Source organism: Budorcas taxicolor, chromosome 12 (genome assembly GCF_023091745.1).
Source record: "Budorcas taxicolor isolate Tak-1 chromosome 12, Takin1.1, whole genome shotgun sequence".
In the NCBI taxonomy this organism is placed as follows: domain Eukaryota; kingdom Metazoa; phylum Chordata; class Mammalia; order Artiodactyla; family Bovidae; genus Budorcas; species Budorcas taxicolor.
The window spans coordinates 32,937,633-32,962,589 of record NC_068921.1 but is presented as its reverse complement, the minus strand read 5'-3'; the positions used below and the strand labels follow the sequence as shown (position 1 = coordinate 32,962,589).

Here is a 24,957-nt window from a genome sequence, read left to right as displayed (position 1 = left end):
ATGGGAGCAGTGAAGGGTCGGAATAGCAGCATCCTGACGTGCAGATCTAAGGATGGAAGGCGAATCTGGACCCAGGAAAACAAAGCTGTTGATGTAATTCAGGAGAGAAACAGGAAGGGCTGGAGCCCAGGGGCTGGGGGACAGGAGAGGTTTGGTGTCTGCCCGTGGAGGGAGGGAGCAGTCACGAGCGACTCTGTTCTTTCCGGGGCTTCATCGAAGGCGGACCATGCCTTTCCACGTAGGGGTGTGGGTTTGAGTTAATGGGAACATGAGCTCCTATGAGAACTTGTCCAGGGATTGCGATTCTTATAGGACACCAGCATGGAGATGTCTGTTAGGTAATTAGACACACAAGGCTTGCTCAGAAAGTTCATAATAAAGGCAGCAAACAAACATTACCGTTGGATGCCGCATTTAGTTACAGGGTTTAAAAGCATCCATAACTCGTCTGAAGACTTCTTTTTTTTTTTTTTTGAATTGGTTCGCCTTTTGGAACCATTTTGTATATTGCATGAGTGGGGACTGTCGGCAGGATTTCAAGTGACTCCAGAGAGCCGCACCGTGGATTTTCAGCTTCAGGAGAAACAATTTACTGCTCAACTGAGATACGTAGTCAGAGTCCCCACCCCCATTTTTAGTGGTGTTCATTGATTCCTTTCTTAATCTTATTTCCTCAGACAGCGTTCCTGTTATTAAGACAGCTACACTGTTAGCATTCATGAAATTATACAAATTTTCGATTTTTAAGAGATGCTTATCCACTATCTAGGAGTAACCACTGAAGCAGCAGAATATTTCAGTCCATTTTATTAAGTAAACAGGAAATTTCCAAGTGTCTCATGACCTGAGATAATTCATGGGAAGTTGCTGATTTCTAGCCAAGAAAGCTGAGGGAAGTGTGCGCTAAGGCAGGGAATCGGAAGATAGGCGACCCAAGCTGTCATTTCATCTGTTTGTCCCACTTTCTTGGCACGGTGTCTGGACGGACCGCCTGGTGCTCAGCTTAGTCACCTGGAAGGTGGGAGCAGTGGCTCCATGTCCTCGTGAGTTCTCAGTCATCATACAGGTGGTGCCAGAAGGCTTTGTCCCAGGTGGGGACAGCTGGAGACACCCACTGGACACAGGTGGTTCTTCACTCTCGTGGAGGTGATAGTCTCGGGGTTCAGAGCAAAGACTGAGGTGAGTGAGTGTGAGAGCACCGTGTAAACTGTAACACATGGTGAAAGCATTACAGTTATTCTTGCTCCAGGTGACTTTTCTTCTGGGAAGGTTCGGGCTCTCTTCCCTTTTGAGTGATAAATTGATAGAATGTGCAGATTAAAAACAGTGCATCTTATACCCCTCACAAAAATTAAGTCAAAATGGATCCTAGACCTAGATGCAAAACAATGAAATTCCTCGAAGATAGCAAAGGAGAAAATCTAGATGACTTCGGATACGACTGTGACTGTTTAGATACAGTGAAAGACTTTTTACATGACAGTGTAAAGAAATAATCGACAAGCTGGACTTTATCCAGATTAAAAACTTTTGTTCTATAAAAGATATTGTGGAGAAGAAGAAAGGACAACGACTGGGAGAAGATGTTTCCAAAAGACATAATCTGATAAAGGACCATTATCCAAAATATATCCAAAGAACTCTTAAAACTCAGCAATGAAAAAAAGAACAACTGGTTTGAAAAATGGGCAAAAGACCAGAACAGACCTCTCACCGGAGAAGATGTGCAGATGGCAAACAAGCACATGAAAAGATGCTCCACGTCAGTCTTCAGGGAAATGCAGCTTAAAACAAGATGCTGCTGCTAAGTTGCTTCAGTCGTGTCCAACTCTGTGCGACCCCATAGACGGCAGCCCACCAGGCTCCCCCATCCCTGGGATTCTCTAGGCAAGAACACTGGAGTGGGTTGCCATTTCCTTCTCCAGTGCATGAAAGTGAAACTGAAGTCGCTCAGTCGTGTCCGACTCTTAGCGACCCCATGGACTGCAGCCTACCAGGCTCCTCCGTCCACGGGCTTTTCCAGGCAAGAGTACTGGAGTGGGGTGCCATTGCCTTCTCCTAAAACAAGATAAAACACACCTATTAGAATGGCCAAAACATAAAACACTGACCGAACCAGGTGCTAACGAGAGGGTAGAGCAACAGAAACTCTCGTTCATTGCTGGTAGGGATGCAGAATGGTCCAGCCACCCTGGAAGACAGTTTAGCTGTTTCTTAAAGAACTAAACGTACTCATACCATAGCATCTAGCAGTCATGCTCCTTGCATGCTTAGTAGGCAGTTATTAAATGTTTGTTGAGTGAGTAAAGGAATGGTGTTAGGATTTGGAAATTGAGTGAAAGCAGATACTGATTCTGATCCTGTGAAATTTTCAGAAGTGTTGTTAATTACACTTTAAGGAAGATGGGAGGTATGTCTCTCACTCACGGGAAAGAAGAGATGATCTGTACAGAAAAATTTAACTCAGAATTCAACATATTGATTTTTAGGGAGGGCCAGAGTTAGCATTGTATACCTAGATTTTGAAATATGAATTAGAAGAATTCAGTGCCATTGGAAGTGTGAGGCACCGTGTAAGATACCTGACATTGCTGATTGTGAATGAGGTTAAAATCCTGAATTTAGAAGCCAACATGATTTGTTAAATCAAATTTGTTTACTTGGGAAGTAAAAGGAAAGTTCAGGTCCTGAACCGTGTATGCGCAAAGCATGCAAAATGAGAGCTAATTTTTTCCCAAAGAAGCTTAATTTAATGGGAAGCTACTTGGTGGGCGCAGAAAGCTCATAGTAAAAAATCTGTATTGTCTGGGTCATTTAAAAATCCTACAACTTTGGGTCACTTTCAGATACGTGTGAGTATTCCTAATAAATTTGGAAAAATCCTACAGGCCTTTGATAGTGATGCATTTTGTGATGGTTTACACAAAATCACACGTGCGGAGGTTGACGCTGGGCTTGGGTGAGAGTGTGGCCTCTAACTAAGCGGCCTTCTGTTGGTGCCTTCTGCAGGCAAACATGCTGAGGACATATTTGGAGAGCTGTTTAATGAGGCCAACAACTTCTACATCCGTGCGAACTCTCTGCAGGACAGGATTGATCGCCTTGCTGTCAAGGTCACCCAGCTGGATTCCACGGTGGAAGAGGGTAGGTCATCCTTGGAGAGTCCGGAGCCAGAAGTGATGCTGAAGGAGGGGAGGGAATCACCCTGCTGCCTCCTCGGGGTCATGTGCTCATCCTTCATCTCGTCTTTTCCTAGAAGAAAAGTGAGGGGCAAACCCACAGCGAGGGGTTACTTAGTAATTGAGTCACATCTGGTCTACCTTGTGAACCACACTCAATTTTTAAATAAACGACACATGCAGTATTTGTTTTAAAGGACTCACTGAATGCATTCAGTGTTAGAAGTCCTAATGGAGGTTACTGGTAGTTATTGGAAAGATACTTTCTTACCGGAAAAATCACAGACTCACTCCAAAGATACTGTCCAGCTAAGAGAGCCCTGTACCCTCTGCTCCCCCCAGCGGATCCTGCTGACTTAATTGCCCGGAAATGAAGGGCTTCAGGCCTCTAAAACAATGTTAATATCCACAGGTGCTGTGTAGTTAACTGATGGTCATTTTGATGATGTTCCCTGAAATTGGGATAGTTTAAAAAAAAAATTAAGATTCAACAATCTCTTAAAAAAATTTTCACTTTTTGTCTCTTTTTATGAGACTGAAATTAGACTGAAAAAAACTATCCCCCTAAATCAAAATGTGCCATTTTATATTTACTTTGAAAAAAACACTCAGATTAAAAATTATTTTTCCCTTTATATAGGTAGTTACGGTTTCCCTCCTGGCATTAAAATGATCCTAGCATCTTATTTTTCTATTAGGCCTTTAATAGCAGTATTAATAAAACATGAAAGTTTTTTTTAATGTAGTTATTTATGAAATTCATCTGTCATCATTCAAAAAAACATGTTTTGTCTTCAGATCTGTTTCAAAGGTCAAAATTAAATTAGTGAGCTAAAAATTTAACAAGCGTAAAACATTGAGATTTTAATATTTGTTATGAACATTCTTACTTTTCCAACAGTAATTAGGAAGCTAGAGATGTGCTCTTTTTAATTTGATTTTTAAATGTATCTTTTATGTAAAAGGAAAAGTTTGAATAGCTACTGGGTCTATTCAGACAAGGAGTTTTAACATTTTAAATCAATCATATACTTTTCAAATGGTATCAGAATGATTTTAAAAATACTTACTTGTCTTTATTAAGCTTTTTGTTGACTCTTGCAGTTGTGGTGCTTGTGATAAACCTTACCCTGGAAAAGGTTCGCATCATGAGATTCTGCAGCACATTTTATAGCCTTACATTCCCTTCCCAATCAGTATTCTCCCTTATGACTTTCCTTGGTGGATATTCCTATAGAAGAATCCTTGACCAAGTCAGGAAATCTATGCTCTATGTGATCCTGCCACTCTTCCGTTGGGCAGTCTTGGAAAGGTCATTTAACACCCCTGACCATCAGCCTCATTGGTCCAGTGGGTGAATGCGCCTGTACACCCACCTCAAAAAGTCATGTCAAGGTCAGATGAGTTGATACCTGAGATGCAGCATACCATTCAGACTCAAGAAATGAGGGTAATTAGCCTGCTTCTCTCAGACTCCTTAGTGTAGGTTTGTATCATGCTGCTTAATTTCCAGGACTCTAGGTGTGCTGAAAAGCTTTACCATTTCTCCTTACTATTACTGTCAGAAAAACTTAATGCACTTTCTACATTCATGTATTTTTTGCAGACGTATTAACTGTTTGAATGGTTCCCCTCCCACTGGATACCCCGAATCTTTGTGCTTACATACCTATTACACTCATAACTTTATTCCTGTGTGGTTTCTGAGACATGCTATTTAAGTAAAGAATGGTGCACTCATAATTAGGCTCAATGAAATCATTGTATTGCCACAAAAGAAGGAAAGACATGATTTATAGAGATAACTATTGTTTATCAGAGGGAGGGGTTGTGCATACTAGTAAGCATGATTTTAAATGAACAATAATAGATATTATTCTGCTAGCGTACATGTTATATATTCGGCTATTCTAGGAGATGTTTATGATTGTGAATCAAATTATACTTGTTTCTAAATGGTTCAAAATATTTCCACGTAACCCGACTTGGGGGACTTTTCTCTAAACAGTGTCACTACAGGATATCAACATGAAAAAAGCTTTCAAAAGTTCCACAGTCCAAGACCAGCAGGTGGTTTCAAAGAACAGCATTCCTAATCCTGTTGCTGACATTTACAACCAGAGCGATAAACCACCTCCTCTGAACATCCTTACACCGTACAGGTAGGTCTTCCACGTCCAGGTGCGTCTCCAGAGCTTCTCAGGTAAGTAAGTTGAGAGAGGTGGGCAGTGTGGTGAAAACATCTTTTCAGACTTTGAGAATAATCACTGCAGTGTTATCCAGGATGAAATTGGGCTTCCCAGGTGGCACAGATGGTAAAGAACCCGCCTGCCAATGCAGGAGATGCAGGAGACACAGGTTCGATCTCTGGGTCAGGAAGATGCTCTGGAGAAGGAAAAGACAACCCACTGCAGCGGGTTCTCACCTGGATAATTACATGGACAGAGGAGCCTGGCGGGCTACAGTCCTTGGGGTCACAAAAAAGTCGACTCTTAGCGACTCAACAACAGAAACAACCACAATGACATTAGTGATTTACAGAATTGCTAAAGTTTGAGTATTTCAAAATGCAGATAAGCTTACCAAGGGAAGTGTGAGCTCTGATGTTAGCTTTCAGATGCAGATACCTTGAGTAGAAGATGGCACATTACATAGTAATGGTGTGTGATTGTGTTGATCCTCACGTTCAAAGTCAAGTTTAAAGGAGTTGCATAATTCATCTCTAATGCAGCCAAGTACCTGTCTCAGCATTTCAGCCCTGCAGACATGTGTTATTTAATTCAGAAACGTGTGTTGTGCAGCGTTGGGGTTTCTAAGAGTGAGTATAGAATCAAGAAGGTAACCTTTCATTTGAATTGGTAGGACACACTATCAGGACCAAACTTCCTAGAAAAAGAGTGAAAAATAAATTGTACAAAAAGTATTATGAAGACACTGAAAATGCTCTTTAGAACTCCTCTCCGACCTGCTGCCACGTCACTGAGTTCTTTCCTGTTTCCATGTATTGGGTTGGCTGAAAGGTTCATTTGGGTTTTTTGGAACAGTTACAGGAAAACCCGAATGAACTTTTTGGCCTACCCAGTAATTCTCTGTTCATCCCGTCTCTCACCCCCTGTAGAGCTCGCTCCTCAGCCTCTGATGAGCTCAGACTGGTGGGGGTGGTCCTCGCGCCCCTCCAGGATTAGCTCCCCTGGGTGGTGCCCCCGCCTTCCTGAATCCACTGAGTCCCCCACATCCGTTACTGCTCTGCTGGGTCTGGTGGCCCTTCTCAGGCAGCGCCCAGGGGTTTCCTTGGTCTGAATTCCTGTCCTTTCTCAGGATCCAAAAGGAGATGTTTGGACCTGTCCTTTATTGCAGCTCTGCTAGGAAAGTAATCATTCAGACTGCATCCCTTTCTTCAGCATGGACAGAAAGATGCTCCAGAAAATGGAACAGGGATTCCATGGAAGCTGTGATGGGAGAGGATCAGGATACCACATTTTTCTGTGAAACATATATATGTTTCTGGAGTCTTTAGATACTCAACTTAAAGATTAATAGTAGTATTGTAAACCTAATTTTTTTTAACCTTTTAAAAATTTATTTTTAATTAAAGGATAATTGCTTTATAATACTGCATTGGTTTCTGCTGTACATCAACATGAATCTATCATAGGTGTACACATTTCCCCTCCCTCTTGAACCTCGCTCCTGCCTCCCACTCTACTGTATGTAAAATAGATAGCCAGTGGGAATTTGTCATGTGACTCTGGGAACTCACACCGTGGCTCTTTGACAAGCTAGAGAGGGGAGATGAGGTGGGAAGCCTAATGTTTTAACTTGTGAATTTGCTTTTGTTCAGCAGATATTTTTCTGGGGGCAATTTCAGCTTTATTTATTCCAGAGCAATGAGAACTTACTAAAATTTTCCTAAGAAACCTCACTAAATATCTTTTTATAAAGGAAAAAAGAAACCCAGAAAACTCAGTGAACCACTCATATTTGACTAATCAATATTATGATTAAATATTTGTGGTGGTTAAAATTTTTAATTGCATAAAAATAAATTGATGCTCATATATATTGTGTATATTCAGTTTTACGGAAAAGAAAAATGTGTTTTAATAGTGTGTTTAAAAATAGTCATGCCAACTCAAATCTACTTTTTATTAATACAGAAATATTTGGGGTAGGAAAAAACACAAACTTTTGCAATTGGATTTAAATATGACAGTGACAACACAGTTTTAAATAAGTACAGTGTGACTGAAAAGTGTTTAGTTGCGATAAACATAGAATATTTCTGCTTATATTCTGGTCTCAAGGTTAACGTTTGCTAAGTTATTGTACATATTTGTTCCATTAAGTAGTAACTTCTCATCAAAGTATTAACTCCACTTTTGAAAAAAGAAGATGCATTTTATACATTTTAAAATTGCAGCAAGTTGCTGCTCAGTTTTTCTATGTCCTCACCTATATTGATGACCTATATATTCCCTAGTATCTTAGGAGAGTTTATATTTTTCACAACAATGTTTTCATTAAAATCCCAGTAATGCAGGTTGCTTGGCACTTAGGAAATTGGGAAGAGAGAGGATTTTAAATGACTCGAGATTGAAGTACACAGTGAATTGTGCTGGTTTGTTAGCGACTTTTAGGCAGAGATCTGCCAGACCACCCTCCTGAGAGACTGGCTTATCATTTGATGCTGAGAAGCTTAGAGAACCCGGCATAGCAGGGACTTCAAGACCAGTTTCCCTCGAGTAATTCACATCACTTTGTTTGACTACTGGGCCACAAACTCTTCCCTATACTTATTTCTCTGATTTTTTTTTTCTTTCTCTGTATGCCTCAAATGACTAATTGAAATGCTCTCTTTAAGTGAAAATGTTTTTCTTCCTCTTGAAGGTAATATATAGGTCACATACTCTTTTTAAAGCATTAGCAGATAGAGTGTTCACGTCTTAACATGATTATTTTGAGCTTTGCTCTCTGTTGATGTATATTACAACTTTGGGTCCATGTTGGCTGCATTTTATTGACTTTGTGATGAATGAGTAGCATATAAAGACTTGAAATATTTTTTAATATATAGTAATTATAGCAGTTCTTGAAAACTAAATAGCTGCAAGTGAATTTTCTTTGTGAGTTACTTCCATTTAAAACCCTGGAGATGGGAATGGCAACCCACTCCGGTATTCTTGCCTGGTGAGTTCCATGGACAGAGGAACCTGGCAGGTTACAGTCCCAGGAGTCACAACGTGACGTGACTGAGTGACTGACACTTTCACTTTCCATTTGGAAAGTATCTAGGTCATCACTTTCTATCCTAGTTACGTTTATGCACCGTGAATATTCTGCTTCTTTCCTAATTGAATTATAGATGTTGGGCAAACCTGATTTTTAAAAAGACAGAGTACTTGCTAATTTTTATCCAAATAGCCTTGTCACTGCAGAATAAAAGTGAACGTATATGTGCTAAGAAATCCATCCATCTCTATATATAGCCCCCATTGGAGTAAGCAGAACATACCTTGAAATAATTGTGGTATTAAATATTGCTGTTTACGAGCCATATTGTGATTTTGGGTAGCATTTTTCTAAATCTAAATATGCAAGAGTAGTTTTACTTAATTATTCTAGAAAAAACTGCTGTTACTGCATGTTCACACATTTTTTACAAATAAGGAAAATTGGGAGACTTCAGAGAGTATAGGATAGAACAGATTCCTCATGCAGATGTTATCTCATGAGTTTAAGTGAACATTAATAAATACTCCATATGAAAATATACAACCTTTTTTCCCCACCTGACTTGTAATACATTGATTTACAGAGATGATAAGAAGGATGGGCTGAAGTTCTATACTGATCCTTCCTATTTCTTTGACCTCTGGAAAGAAAAAATGCTACAGGACACGGAAGACAAAAGGAAAGAGAAAAGACGTCAAAAGGTAAAGAATTCAAGTATGGGAAGTGTTCATATAAACGTATAATTGAGATGCTTGCTTAGAAATTAGAGATTTAAAAATCAGTATATTTTTTAAACAGTTGAGATGTTGGGTTTTGTGCTGAAGTTTTTTAGAGGTTGCATTCTTCACGTGAAGATACCATTCAATCTAACACAGTAATACAGTACTACTGTCAATAAATTCTATTGATTTATTCTCTAAAACTTGCTTTGCTTTCATAAAAGTAGTGGCAAAAATTTCAGTGTTGTCACTGCGTTTTATAACTTTTCTCTTGCACTTTCAAATTTCATAAAGCAGTCAACCTTCCATATCAGTTAGAATTATCTGCTTTTGGCATTAACATTATTAATTATTGGCCTGCCACCTAACTGTAATTAAGACCTTGGTGAGAGAGGTTCGTATTGGATGGAGAAGCATGTGTGGTCAGCACACTGAGAGGATAGTGTTTCCTGAAAATGAGCTGCTTCCCTTTGGTGGGGTGGTCGTAGGCAGGAGAACTGAGGCCCCTGCCTTGCAAACACTCTTAGAGGGACAAACCCACCCTTGGCTTCAGGAACTTCTATTTTGAAAATTGTCCCTTTGGGGCCCAGAAATTAGACTTAAATGACTGAAAATCAGTTAATTCTCCAAAGGCAGTTAGTTGCCAAGCCTTTTATATATGAACGATGTTTTAAAAAATGACCACCTAGTGTGTGAGTTAAGAGCTTGTTAGCGTTTTGGGGGCTGGCTCCCTGGAGGTTTGAGACAACTCATAGGTGTACTGGCGCAGTAGGAGTGACAGTTCAGGATGGAAGAGGACTTGAGATTTGAAAACAGCATTTCGGAAAGGGAGCATGGCAGTCGGTTGCAGACTGCAGGTGTGAAATGTTACCTCAAATCCTGGGAGGGGATTTCTCAGATTGTTATCTGTGTGCTCTTCTCGGAGCTTCCCAGGGGGCTCAGATGGTAAAGAATCTGCCTGCAATGCAGGAGACCCAGGTTCGATCCCTGGGTCAGGAAGATCGGAAAACAGCATGGCAAGCTGCTCCAGTATTCTTGCCTGGAGAATCCCGCTGGGGCAATTTAATGGGGAATCTTGGAAGGGTTGCTGGGTGTTCAAGTGGAGAAATATCCAAGCAGAGATACCGCTAAGGACTGAAGTGCAGAATGGGAAGATGCTGATCTCTCTAAAGAAGAACAAACAGAGATTTGAAGGCCTGTGGCTCTGAATCCCCAAACTTCCTCATGGCACCAGGGCAGAACCCCAAGACTTTATAAGTCCTCTCCTTTAAAGCATGCCTCATTTCAAATGGCCTCCCAGAATTCCCTCGAAGCAGCAGTGTTCGTTTTGGCAAAAATATTTAACTTTTCTGCCACTGTTCTTCAGGGGAAAGCAGTCTTAGTCGACTGTGTGTGATTACCCTCTGTACAGAATTATTTGTCATTTCCTTGGTAGTTTAGTCTCATCCCGTGTGCCTCAAACACATAAAATTCTGATGAGAATTTCTCCTTCATTCATTTGTATAATGGCTCTTTCTTGAATGCCTTCTAAAGGCTGTGATGTAAAAGAAAGGACTATCACCCTCGTGGAGACAAGAGTTGAGTGGGGGAAACAGACATTAAAAAAAAGTCATGCCATCCTCTGGAACTCATAAAGAGGGAAAGAAATTTGAAATTTTTAATACAAAATCTGCTTTCTATAGGAACAGAAAACGAGGCAAGGTAGCCTTCATTTCCCAGGATTCTAGAAACCCCAGGAGTCACACTCTTATTTGGAATGGATAAGTCCATCTGAAGGAAGAATTAGTTTAGAAAATTTGGGTAGAAGACATCCGTTGTTTCTGAACATGAACTTTACTTTGTTTGCTGGTGTAGAAACATTTTTTTAAGTCGTGCAGATAACGACGTTGGTGTCAGGCTGAAGTTGCAGAGCTGGAAAGTGAGGGATCGGGTGTGGCTTTGGGGGAGGTGGCAGCAGGAGGCGAGGTGACTGTGCGGGGAGGATGTGGAGAGTGGAGGAGGTCTGTCCCTGAGATACAGGGTCGGATAGGAGAGGCTGGCTGAGCGGAGTGAGTGTGTGCATGGGAGTGGTGGGGTTTCAGGATGGAGGAGCATGCTAAATAGCAGCAGCTGAGATCATCCAGGGGTGAGAAGGAGCTGGGGACAGCCTTGGGGTCTTCATGTAGGTGGTGTAGCCTGGTGCAGATGTCTCAGGGTCAATGCTATGTCATAGGCAGCTTGTGTGTGTGTGTGTGTGTGTGTGTCGTGCATTGATGGGTAGGTTGGAGGCTGAGCCGTTGTAAAGAGAATGGCAGATACCACCACACTTGTCCCTACCCATGTCAGCATTCACCTCTTAAAAGTAAGGGTGATAGCTATTAATTAGTCGAAGACAGTGACTCTCAAGCAGGAGGTATGTTGGAATGCAGAGAAATCTCCCTCCTTTTCTTTCTCTTGATTGTAAAAGCATTCAGACAATACATGCCAGTTGTAAAATGCCCAACCCATCCTGAAGTAAACACATGTGTTTAGAAAATTTGGAGGTGAGTTTCTCCCTTTCCCAGGTATTACTGTTCTCTGGTAACAGCTGTGCATTCATAATACAGGTGTACACATTTCACAAAGTATTTTTTATCCCTGGAATTGACCTGCAGACATAGATATATCCATATCGTGATATAATAAAGATGTACTTTGGGACTTCCCTGGTGGCTCAGACGTCTGTCTACAATGCAAGAGACCCGGGTTCGATCCCTGGGTCGGGAAGATCCCCTGGAGAAGGAAATGGCAATCCACTCCAGTACTATTGCCTGGAAAATCCCATGGACCGAGGAGCCTGGTAGGCTACAGTCCATGGGGTCGCAAAGAGTGGGACACAACTGAGTGACTTCACTTCACTTCACTTTGTTCTTCTTAATAGTTGTATCATATTCCAAAGTTTGGCTGCTTCATGAGCTATTTACCAATTAATGAATTAATGAGTATTTAGGTTGCCTCTAAACTGTCACTGATATAGCACTGTAGGGGGTACCTGTACTCAGGTACATGTATTTCTTCAGGGTCAGTTCCCAGCAGTGCAGTGTGGACTTAAAATTTTGAAAGGTGCCACCCTCTTGCTCTTGACCCTCTCAGGACTGGACCAGTTTATGCCCCAACAGGACTCCTCCAGTCGTGAAGATTATCGCTATTGTTATTAGGCATTATCTTCATTTATTTAAAATTTTAAAATGTAGTTTTTAATGGTTCCTTTCCGTTGACAGGAGCTCAGCTTGGGTGAGATCGCAAGCCCCATGAGGGCAGGCACCTGTCCTCTTTTGTTTGCCGTTCATACCTTCCGGGCTTGGCAGGTGCCCCGGCCATAGTGAACATCTTGTTACCTGGATTTGTTCATTGCAGAGCCATGTGTGGAGGGGTTGTGAGGGGGGTGTAGGACTTAAAGGCTCATAGACCAGTTTCCCGAAGATCATCAGTTTCACGAGGGGAGCAGGAAGGGCATACAAACACTCATGGAAGTAGTGTCCTCACCTTTAAAAAAGCACTTGCCTAGGACCCAAGTTATTTATTGAAGACATTTTTACTGGCAAAGCAGATCTGGAGCAGGAGTGAGAGGGAAGGTCAGTTCTTACCTTGTGTTTAGTTTATGTTAAGCTAGTTGCAGGGTTCGCTCAAATATTCTGAAATAATCCTTTTGAAACTGAACACTTAAAATTATTTTGTGACAGATAATTATACATTAACAAGTCAGAGCAGTAAAAGGGTGGGAAACGATGTCTCTGTATGGAGCAGGCAGGTATTTCGTGTGTATAAAATAGATGTAGAAGTATCGTACACTGAAAAGAAGCTACATCTTAGTGAGGTGAGAATTCTTGACCAAAAATGATGGTAAGCAACCCTTGAAACCGCAGCACAGTAACTTATCCGTGTTGGTGTTCAGTCAGTAAGTGTCTGTTCTCTTGGTGGGGTCTGAGTTGGGCAAGGGTGTTAGGAGGCTCTCGAGCCGGGAGTGATGGAAAGGGGCCCCCTGTCTGCGCCTCAGGCTCACCGCTGCCATGGCAACCGCACTAACCTGCTCTTTTCCTTCCCTCTGTCTCGGCACGCTTGCCTTCCTCCTTGGACGTCAGGAGCAAAAGCGTATAGATGGCACAACCCGGGAGGTGAAAAAGGTTAGAAAAGCCAGAAACAGGCGCCAAGAATGGAATATGATGGCGTATGACAAAGAGCTTAGACCCGACACCAGGTTATCACAGAGTGCACACCACGGAGCGTCTTCTGAAGGATCCTTGTCCCCAGACACTAGGTGTGTGTGCGTGTCTGTGTGTGTGTGTGCGTGCGCGTGCATGCATGCATTGTGAGGGTGAGTGGGGCTTGGCTTCCCTGTAAGTGGAAACGTAGCGCAGCTTTGTGTTTACATTGTCCACAGTGTGTTTCCAAACTTTCCTTAAAGATGAGTGTTGTATATGTTTTGAGTTTGAATTACTACTTTAGTTTTGTTTGATGTTGGGTTACTTTGCATCATTTTCCGTCTGTGACTTCACTTAATCATCCTGTTAATCTAGATGTACTGTTTTAACCTCGATTCTGAATTTGGGCTTAGTACCTGCCCGAGACTGGCATTTTCATTTTGATAATCATTTCATTCTTTCTCTGCCTCTTTTGCTTAGAGTTTTGCTTCTCCCTTGCCACTTGGTATCTGAAACAATTGGTAGTGATTGATGTGATCAAGGAATAACTGCATTGTTCTTTTTGGTAACCTTTCCAAAAGGGGTGAACAAAGTTTCCCCCCCACTTCAGTTCGCTAATCTTACGTATTCTAATTGCAGGAGGAGAATTCTCTTAGGAATTTATTTTTAAAAATTGTTAGCAATTCAGTAAAACTATTTTCTTGCAGATGTGAAAGACATGGTCACTAAGCAGCATTTATCCCGAAAGGGCTTCACCGGACAGGAAGAACTGACCAGTAATTGTAATTTACAGTTAATTTCGTATTTCTGCTTCTGTAAAGGTGGGCTCTTCCATCGGCATTTAAAACGGTGAATAGAGGATTCTTACATCAGCAGTAACCTGGACCTTGCAATAAATCTGTGTTTTAAGAAATGTGTATTAATCTCCGTATTTAGCTCAGACTAATGTACAGAAGATGCCTAGTGCTTGGTGGGTACAGTTCCCATAGATACACTTCCCCACAAGGGCTGTCGGTCACTGACTGACGCAGGGTCTAGACTCTTCTGTACAAGCGGTTATCAGGTGACGATCTGACAATTCCTGGAGCTTTAACTGAGCTGTAGCCTCAAGTTTTAGTCTTTGTGTCAGTTTATCTCTGTAGAAAGTAAGGCTGAAGATATGCTTCTGCTCATAGTTCTTTGGGTGAAAAGTACGTGAACTCAGCAGCTCCCAGAATGTCATATCTGCTGCTCCGTTTTCTCCAGCTAAGCTGTGACTGTTTATTCGTGCAAAACGTATACTTTGTAATATTCCATGCCTAAGTCTTTCTGTAGGTACAGATGGAAAAATGAATTTTTAAAAATCTCTCTGAATTAATCGATATTCATTCTGGAATCTGAGATTAGACTGTGCCATGTTGGGTATAAAATTGATGGATTATAGCCCTTAAATTATTTTGAATACTTTTATTTTATGAAAGTATAACAGTTTTCTTATTATAAAATTAAATTAAATTTTTATATTTGGAAAAAATTATTCATAATTCTATTACCAGAGAAACCACTGTTTTTGTATTTTAGTGTGTTTCTTTTTTTGGTCTTTTTTCTGTACATATGTATATTCAGACTTAATGAAATTGAAATCTGCCCCGTGTTATTTACCTTTTGATTTTATGTCTCATATTCATGGGCTTCTCTGGCGGCTCACAGAATAAAGAATCGCCTGCAGTGTGGGAGACCTGGGCCAATCCCTGGGTTGGGAAGAGCCCCTGGGGACGGGAATGGCTACCCACTCCAGTATTCTTGCCTGGAGAATCCCGTGGACAGAGGAGCCTGGTGGGCTACAGTCCATGGGATTGCAAACGGTCAAACACAACTGAGTGACTTTCACACATTCCCGTTTTAAGTGTTATTTAGAAACATGATTTTTAATGGATGTACTCAGGGTAACTGAGGGAAATTTGAGCATTAAGTTTGATGGTATGTATATAATTTGTTCTTGTAAGTAATACATTTTCAGCTCATCACACAAACTAATGATAAGTTGTCACTCTCTCTGTAGATCATCAGGAACGGTTTGGTTCTAAGCATACGTTTAGGACGAGCCTTGATGAAATGCTTGTCCCTGACTCCCCACATCGATCAGGAAGCAGGGTGCACCCCGGCCCCTGTGCTGTCCCCTTCCTCACCCTGTTCTGGGTGTTGCAGCTGCCTGACCCTTCATCGTAGCCACTCGACCCTGCCCTCCCGCAGAACCCCGAGGGCTTCATTTGCTTCTTCCACTGAATCTCCACTGCTGACACTTCCTCCTGTCCCATCTTCACTCTTCCACATTCTCTTTCCCCTAAGAGATAACTCCTGGTGCCCCTGCAGCTTCAGGACCACCTGCCCGGGCCCACATGGGTGCCATCTCTCCTGGGGCTGATTCTGCCTTCCTGTTGGGGGGTCCTTTTCACTCAGCCATCACCCTCCTCCTCATCTCTTGTCCAGCCCGCTGGTATCCCCTGAACGGGGGCAGTGACACCTCAAGTGACCAGTCAGCCCCCTCTCCACTCCACCCCACCACCGTCACAGAGCCCTGCCCCCCAGGCTCCTGCTGTAATTCCCGACACTGGGCATGCCCCTCTGCTTCTGTCCTCCATCCAGTTTTGTCCTCCATCGCCTCCATTCAGCCCTGTATCACCCCGAACCTTACAGAACAGAGCTCTGAATGGTGCCAGGATATTTCCGGCCCTGGCTCCTTGCCCCATCAGAAGCACTCCGTAGCCTGTAGATAAGTTTGTTTCCATTAGACAGTTGTACCCTACCTATGACAGTTACCACACAGGGCCACGCCCCCATCATCAGGGAATCCAGAGTTTCAGGTATTTACATTTTTAAAATACGCTAAAACTAAAAACAGGTCAGATTCTTCCCCCACTGACAGTATTTTTAACTCCTTTGCCAACAGTTGGGCAAATTGCCAACAGTTGGCATTGTTCAAAAGACAGTCGTACACACACCGTAATGTACAGTTCATACTGCAGTTAGGGAAAAAGGAAGTGAGTTACAAACTATGTTTATACTGCAATTAGAGAAGAAAAAAGAAAAAAAAAACAGTAGTCTTTTGCCATTTAGAGAACTTTTCTACGCAGTGATGTCCCAGGGAAGCTGCTATCTGAATTCCAAAGACCCGACGTGTGTTTGCCTCTTCCCTTCAGAGAGAGAGACACAAGCTGAATCCCAACAGAAGCCAGCAGATAAGTGTGAGAAAAGTCAGGACCAGAAGAGAAGAGTGGGAGAGAAGGAAGATGGGCATTGAGTTCATGAGTGACGCGAGGAAGCTGCAGCAGGCGGGGGGCGCGGCAGAGCACCGGACGCCCGCCGGGTTTGTGGTTCAGCTTGCTCCGGGTCCCAGCCCCCACGGCCCCCTGCTTCGGCGTCACGAGAGGATGCTCTGCCCTGTACTGACCACACGTCCCATAACCCGGGCGACTAACGCCCTGCGGCGCTGCCCAGCCCTCCCCGCCCCCAGCGGTATCCCCAGGGCCCCAGCATTCTTCTGAACTCTGCCAACTAACACGGAGATGCGTGCATCCTTTCAGAGTCTCTCTCTCCCGCGAGCCTTGGAGGCAGCAAGAGGGCTTCTGCCTGCGGCACTGTGTTCCTTCTCTCTCTTTTGGCCATAAATACATCTCTCCTGTTCAAGAAAACTACCACTCACCTCATTCTTGACTTCTTTCTCTGTTCTTACCGTTCATTTTTTTTTTTCCGATTCATCTGCCATTTGTTAAGGTCTAGTTATACGCTGTCAGTTTAATCACCACTGAAATCTTCCACCTTGGATGCTGTTTTCAAGTTCAGCGCCCTGTCTTAGAGGCTCCTGTCTTACAAACGTGTCCGCTGCGATGCTGTGAAGGGGGCTGTGCTGTCTGTCGCTTGTCCGTCTGTCTGACCACGCACTTCACAGCTGTGGCTCTGAAACTACATAACCCTGGAGCTTTGCCGCTAAAGTCATGATTGCATTGTGCTTGGAAGCTCTTGTGGGCCTTGACCTTGTTGATAGTACAGGGAATAAGCGTGTGATTTCTGTGCCTTGGCCGTGTTCTGATTTAAATGTACACTGATGCCTGGTGGCGGCGGGGAGGTCTTAACTGATGCCACTTTCTCCCACCTCTGGCTCTGGCCTGCAGGTCCCACGCATCGGATGTCACGGATTACTCGTACCCGGCCACCCCCAACCACTCTCTGCACCCACAGCCCGGGACCCCTTCCTACGGAGCAGGTGACGTGCCGCCCCACGGGCCGGCAGCCCAGGCCCCCGAGCACGAGTTCCGGCCCCCGTCAGCCTCGGCCCGGCACCTGGCCCTGAACAGGCCCCAGCAGCCCCCACCGCCCCCACCGCAGGCCTCGGAGGGCCCCCAGGCCCCCGCACCCATGGCCCCAGCCGACTACGGGTAAATACCCCATCCTGGGCTCACTCTGGGGCTCGCCATTGCATGGGGTCTTGCGGGTGGGTGATGAGGAATTGTCACTGAATAACCTGGAGAAGGAAGTGGCAACCCTCTCCAGTATTCTTGCCTGGGGAAGTCTATAGACAGAGAAGCCTGGTGGGCTACAGTCCATGGGGTCACAAAGAGTCGGACGTGACTGAGGGACTAAGCCAAACTGAGCCAAACTCTGGAGGCTAGGATGCAGCCAGGAATGAGCGGTTGCAGATACCATCCGTTATGAGAAACTCTTGTGTTAGGAAAGGCAGGGTCACGCCGCTCCCCTTTTATTACACATAAGCCTCAGGTTTGTGTCTGTGTCCGTGAACACACATTACCTTTATGTTTGAATGACTGAGCCAGGGCCTTGGCAAAGGATGACGTGCCAGTTTTGTGAGCGGGTCCCAAACACGCCAGAGAATCCGAATCTCAAAGGAGACAACGATAATATGCAACACAGGGCTCCTTAGACTTGGATGCATGTAACCTTGGCTGCTGCTGCTGCTGTCACTTCAGTCGTGTCCGACTCTGTGCGACCCCATAGACGGCAGCCCACCAGGCTCAACCTTGGCCTCTGGGCACCCAAATATCATTTTGCCACCAAGTCCTGTTGTTTTGTGTCATTTGGGAGAAGTTCAAACATCTCCTAAAAAAGATCCTCATGTTAGGGGCTTATTAAGTTAAGCACCACCTATATTTTGGTAAGCGGTCTTTTTGGCTTAAGCTCAGTCTTTCAAGAGTTTAGTCCCTCCCAGTCAGCGCCCAGGCAAGTTGAACACATGTTTCCACGGACAGGGTTTTCTCCACCGTGGAGCAGCGAGGGTGGCGCTCTAAACGAACATCCCTCAGCCTCCAGAGGTTTTCTCTCCGACCGCAGGGTCTTAGACAGTCCCTGCAATTTGGTTCTCTGTAACTCAGGGTTCCCACAGAGTGTTCCAAGGCTCTGAGTGTCAGGTAGAGAGAGTCTGTGGTCCAGTTGGTTTGGAAAACTCTCGGCTAAATAGAACCCTGCAGATTTCTTGGCTGGAGGGGTTTTCGAAGCTTTGGATGTTCTGATGGGCTTTGTGGGCTTTGGGGAATTTCTATGGGGACAGGATGTAAAATACAGAATTTGCCAATCTGATTGGCCCCAGAACCCTCCTAAGACAGATTTCCAAGCACCTTTTCTGAGATGCCCCGTGTAATGATGCCTTGTCCTGCCTTCTTCGCGCTGCAGTCAGCTGTCCAGCGCTCCGCAGACGTCACCTTTTCCAGTGGTTATCATTTGGTGCACGTCAGCAGACCATCCTGAATCCCATCACAGTGACTTGTGATGACCTGTGGTCCAAAGCATGTTTGTTTGCGTCCTGCAGTGTTTCACATGACAGTGTGGGCGTTGTCTGGGGCGGGGGCGGGGTGGGGGGGGGGGCCGGAGGGGGGTGGTCTGTCCCTGAAGTGGGGGAGACCCTCCCAGGATGGGACCACCCGTTGGTCTCTAGTGATTCTTTGCTTCCTGTTTCTGCCAGGATGCTGCCGGCTCAGATCACGGAGTATTACAGCCCCTCAGGACCCCCGCCGCCCCCGCCCCCACCTGTGATCCCCTCCGCACAAACTGCTTTCGTCTGCCCCCTCCAGATGCCCCTGCAGCCCCCCTTCCCGGCCTCCGCCGGCTCCGCCTACGCTGGCCCTCCCCACCCTCCCTCCAGTGGGCTTGTGGTCACGGCCCCGCCGCCCCCGGGCCCCCCGCCACCCCCGCCTGGCCCTCCAGGTGCCGGCTCGTCGCTCTCCTCCTCCCCAATGCACGCCCCCCCGGGGGCCGAGGCCAAGAGGCAGGAGGCGGTGCAGCCGCCGGTCAGCGACGCCCGCAGCGACCTGCTCGCCGCCATCCGGATGGGTGAGTGCCCGTCCCAGGACAGTGGCCCACCAGCCATGGCCTCCTTGGCTTCCAGCAGCTCCAACCTCCACCAGATGGCCTTTAGGAGAGGGTGACAGGAGCCTCGTTTGGTTTTCTTTTCTCTTTTTTTTTAACAGCAGATGTGTTTTTTTCAGCACCAGGTAAACACGGTGATAAAGCACTGAGAATTCAGGAAAGCTTTACTTGACTAGGAATAGATTATAAAAACGGTCATCAATTAATTGGATCTTCTTTTGTTCACTGCATCTTACTCTAAGGTCAAAAGTATAAGTTAAAGAAAATGAGCTCCTGTCAGTGATCTAGTTTTTCAGACCAATTTTTCATATCTAGGGTATGTCTTAGACTTTTCGTATTTTTAGTTTGATGTGCCAGTGAGCTGCAGGCCGACCAGGAGTATGATCTTCACGATGGAAACACTCATGTTGGCACAATTGTCCCAGTACAGGGGGCCACCGGAAACCTTGAAACAGCCTCTGGTGGCCGGTGGCTACCTGGTTGGGCTGTGCTGCTCTAGAATGTTCTTTCTCGGTGCTCATGTGCACTGGAATCGTAACTGACTATCTTACATTTCAACACATCACTAAAGGAATGTCACGACTTCTATACATTTTATTTTTTTCTTGGTCCTGTAACATCTATTTCCCAAGCATTTCCTGTCCAGTTTCCAAAACGTTTTATGCCAGCATCAGTAGGCCAAAAAAAGTCTAATAGGCTTATTGGTCCATCTCTCTTTAATCGGAGCGAGCAGAGGTATTGCATTCTGAGCCGCGTCTCATGTCTCTAGGGATTCAGCTGAAGAAGGTGCAGGAACAGCGGGAGCAGGAGGCCAAGCGTGAGCCGGTGGGCAACGACGTGGCCACCATCCTGTCCCGGCGCATCGCCGTCGAGTACAGCGACTCGGACGACGACTCGGAGTTCGATGAGAACGACTGGTCCGACTGAGACGGGCGCCCAACGGGCGGGGCCGGGCCGGGGGGTGGGGCGTGTCGACGATGTCAGTGGTCCCAGCACCCAGATAGTGGAATTATAATCCCGTAGCTTAGCCACTTTTGTATCAATAATGTGAGATTGCTTTTGCACATCCAAAACTTCTGGGTTTTTTCAGTATTTACTGTGTAATACTTAAGTGCCACTAAACATAGCAAACCGTGCTGCACACGAGGAAATAACGCTGTAACTATCGCATCGTCCTGAAAACAGCCGCTTGCTTCTTTCTCTCGGCCACTAAACGCGTTTAGTGCCGTTTGGGTTCACGCTCCTTGATCATGAAAATCCTGCAGACTTGCTGTGTGTTTGTGAAGCTGCCTGTTGTCAGGTCTCTGCGAGATTCACGACTGTGTGACAGACCAGTGTCTTCCAATCAGTAACTTTTTTTTTTTTTTTTTTAATGTGTTCCAGAAGAAGTTGGTTCTCAAGAGAAAGATTTGACAAGTAGGAGACTCAGCTGTCTGAGCTTGCACTGTCATGGCCCAGCGGCCTCTGTCTTATCTGGAGGCTCTGTTGAAGAACCTCATTTTCTCTGCTGACCTTGTGAAACGTGAACTTGGCCCTTCTCAGGCAGGATCCCTCACGGGCGTTCATGGAGTCAGTGCTTGCTGGTGGTTTCTGTAGGAGGTTTCAGCAGCACAGTAGGAAGGAAAGTGGAGAACGGTCCTTTTTCCTTTGGGGTCGTCGGGGACAGGGGTTGCACTCAGCACCCTCGGCGGCCCCTGGAGCTGGGGAACCAGCCCACATGGACCTGGGAACAGAGCCCATACAACCTCTCCCCCAGAACCACATCCCAGGTGGGCCCACGTGGAGGCCTTGGAGCCACAGAGAAGGCTCCATGTGGCACCTGGCCCCACCTGATCTTGAGTTCTGAGAGCTTCATTTAGGTGAAAGGAGACTGTCGCATCTTTTTTGCCTTCCCTGGTGCTGTGGCCAGTTAGGGACCCAGCCCTCGAAGCACACGTGTTCCTCTCCCACTCGGTCGTCGGCACACCACCCTTGACCAGGTACCCCGGGGGAGGGTCGACCCTTCCTTGTCCCTTCCCACGTGATGACAGGTGAGCCTGAGCGGGTCTTCCTGTTCAAGACAAACTGCTAGGAAATTTATGAATGAGAACTTAGATTCTGTAATGCTGGGTGAAGGTGAACTGTTTGTTTGAAAGAAAAAAACACCCCAGGCTTTGATCTCAGGTGTAACTTCACAGATGTACAAAGACACTTTACCCCCGAGCAGTTCTGACTTCTCTGCCATGTAGAACTTGGGTCCTAGTGATGCTCAGTTGTGACCAGGGAACCTGTGGCTAAAACAGAGATGTTTGGGTGGACAGTAGGATGTCAGCAGGACCCTGACTGCCGCGGTTGGGGGTGTGGTTCCTGAGTTCTCCCCAGGAAGCTGTGCTCCACCATCACATCTCTGTCCCTGAGGGACACCTACAGGCTGTGGAAGGTCCCGGTCATCCTGTGAGGGCTGCCTGACGGGCCTTGAGTCATCTAGGCTGGAACTCGAGACGAGCCTCAGATCTGTGTGACCCTTGTTTCCAAGCACCCAGGCCAAGTTGTCTGAGTCTTTTCAGCCAGAACCAGCTGTTCAGGCACATGCTTGCTGGCGCTCCTCACCATGCTGTGTTGCCTCGGAGTACTTACAATGAACTCCTCAGTTCCTCTCTTTTAAATTCTCTCTTTTTCTCCAGTGCAGAGGCCAGCTGTGTTGGCATTTTTCTTGGGACTTTTACCAATTGTGGTCATATTTTGTCTTTCTTGACAGTATTTTGTCTTTAGTGTTACTTTTGGATACGGAAGCACCTGTGTCCTTCTAGAACCTATGTTTGGTAAATCTTCTATTTTTTTTTTTTTTTTTTGTAATGTCCCTTCTGTCCTCAGGATGGAGAGAATGCATAAAGCTACTATCCGTGTCAGGATTTCTTCTATTTATATCTTATCACAGTAAAATTAGTGGCACTTTATACATATTCATGAGCCTGTTAAGTATTGGTTGTCTTCCTGTAGTTTAATCAACAAGTTATTTTCAACTTGATGTTCTGACCAGTGAAAACGCTTTTGCCCTGATGTGTTATGTAGCCTCTAAGAGAATGGAAAAGGACTAAAATCCACTTTAGATTATTTTTTGCAGTATTTTTCTCAGCACTGATTTATTCTAAAAATGAAATCCAGACTTTTTCTAATACGATAGCACATGAAAAGGAAAAAGTGACTATTTTGAACTGTCCACTTTCATTTTCAAGAAATATTTATGAGATAAATGGAGAAAAACATTTAAACACATACTTCCTATCTATGGATTTTACATTTTAAAGTAAGCTCTATGTTGTAAGGTTATTTTTTTGTTTAGTCTAATTTCTTACAAGCTTTTCCTCATGTCATGGATCAGGCAGAGGGATGAGAAGAAGACTCAGAACCACCCATTAACTGCACGCGTATGAGGTAGTCAATTTTCTGTTGTTTAGCCCTAAAACCATAAGATTTGATCACTTCTGTTTTTCTTCAGTAAAAGTATACTGTTGGAGAATTAGCATTTTCAATTCAGTAAATTTTTAGAATGTTGAAATCTTTTCTGAGCACCACGTGGCTAGATTGTGAAAGTTTTGTAATAATTTGCAGCTGAAATTCATGATACATTTTCATCCATTGAAGACTCATGGGAATGTATCAGCCAGAGTAGCAAGTAATTTTTGTTTTCTAAACCAGAGTCTGTCACCTTGCAGTATTACCAATGCTGTTGTACACTGAATTTAAAGTGGTATTGAAAAAAAAAAACTCCTGGTAAACAATTTTTATCTGTTTGTATATCTTACTATAGATTATGTACAAGTAACATCTAAATAAAATTACACTTTTAACCCTAAACAGTTTTGCTTATTATGGCAGTCTTGTATGGTCAACCTTTTGGGGTGGGGGTAGAAATTGGGGCTTGGTGGGGTTTTTAATTAGCCTTTCCATTATTCCCTGGTGGCTCAGATGGTCAAGTGTCTGACTGCAATGCAGGAGACCTAGGTTTGATCCCTGGGTTGGGAAGATCCCCTGGAGAAGGAAATGGCAACCCACTCCAGTACTCTTGCCTAGAAAATTCCATGGATGGAGGAGCCTGGTACAGTCCATGGGGTCGCAAAGAGTTGGACACGACTGAGCGACTTCACTTTCACTTTCCATTATTAGATAGTAAAAGATACTGCTCGGATGCCATTTAAATTTCTGCACAGTTTTTGTGTAGACAAGAATTGAGGTTGGTTCTGCGAGTGACTTGGGAAAGGACTGCTATCGTTTGAAAATGCCATTCCCGGAGCAGGAAGCAACCTGCCCAGGAGACTTTGGCATCTTAACCACATCTAGTCTCAATCGTAGTGACTGATATTCTGGAGCATTGGTAGCTTCTGAGATGCTTCCGTCTTACTCCTTAAAATGACCCTTTGAAAGGGGGCGTTCTCCCTGTTTCCTGTGTGAGAGAACAGAGTGAAGCTAAGCTGCTGGCTGGGGAAGGTTTCTGATGGACCTGCACTGCACGTGGGGGCAGCGCTGCAGGGGATTATGGCATTTGAGGTCGGGGGGCAAGAGCAGCCACCTTAGGGGGAGCAGGCTGGCATCCGGCTCCTGTGGCCGCTGCTCTGAGCTGGCTCTCCACACGCTGTGTTCTTCAAGGACTCTGGTCATCTGTGTGCCTGAGCCCCAGCACAGCCCCGAGTCTTCCACAACAAGCAGCTCCTTGTGGACTGATTGGATAGATGGTGAATTTCCGAGTTACTTTCTTAGCAAAAGTTAGCTGTGTGCAATTTTTAAAATACAAAGCATTTTGCCAGGTACTCCATATTTCCTCTTTATTAGCACTTGTCCCTAGATGCCTGGCTTCCACTCTATTTACGTTGCGTCCTCCAGCAGCTGGGCCTCAGCAGGGCAGACGGGGGACATCATATTTACTGTTACAGCCTGTTTGTCAAGCAACAGTGCCTGGCACTTCATAAGGGTCCATACATATTTATTGACTGATGGTCATTTACAGAGCTTCATCAGAAAGGGAGTCTTCATCAACACATATTTGAAGGCTTAAGAAGAAGGTAAATGTAATAACCCATGTAAAACACAGAATTGTGCCCGACGCCCAGCTGACAGAGGGGACTGTTAGCCATCGGCGTCTGCAGGCCACTTGCTAGAGACGGAAACAGGCCAGTCTCTGCCCTCCATTCCCAGGAGCCTCATTCTGTAAATATCTCATGCAATGTTTATTTTTAAAATATTTTTAATGTAATTTTTAAAAATGCAGACCATTTAAAAATACCAAAATATAACAGAAGACCAGTGGTTCAATTTTTCTACCAAGCAAACTTG

At 44.7% G+C, this 24,957-nt stretch overlaps 1 protein-coding gene across 3 annotated transcripts in view; it reads left to right on the top strand.

Annotated features, from left to right (window-relative positions):
• Positions 1-23,473, top strand: part of WASF3 (WASP family member 3) — a 76,084-nt gene extending 52,611 nt beyond the window's left edge. For 2 of the 3 annotated variants that reach the window (XM_052649969.1, XM_052649968.1), the window contains exons 4-10: positions 3,010-3,144; positions 5,188-5,341; positions 8,995-9,112; positions 13,231-13,406; positions 17,442-17,705; positions 19,244-19,611; positions 20,417-23,473. In XM_052649969.1, coding sequence (XP_052505929.1) covers positions 3,010-3,144; positions 5,188-5,341; positions 8,995-9,112; positions 13,231-13,406; positions 17,442-17,705; positions 19,244-19,611; positions 20,417-20,574 — 1,373 coding nt within the window. In that variant the 3' untranslated portion in view covers positions 20,575-23,473. Of the gene's footprint in view, positions 1-3,009; positions 3,145-5,187; positions 5,342-8,994; positions 9,113-13,230; positions 13,407-16,469; positions 16,637-17,441; positions 17,706-19,243; positions 19,612-20,416 lie in introns of all 3 variants that reach the window. The other variant, XM_052649970.1, reaches the window with a different exon arrangement.
• Positions 23,474-24,957: the final 1,484 nt, after the last annotated feature.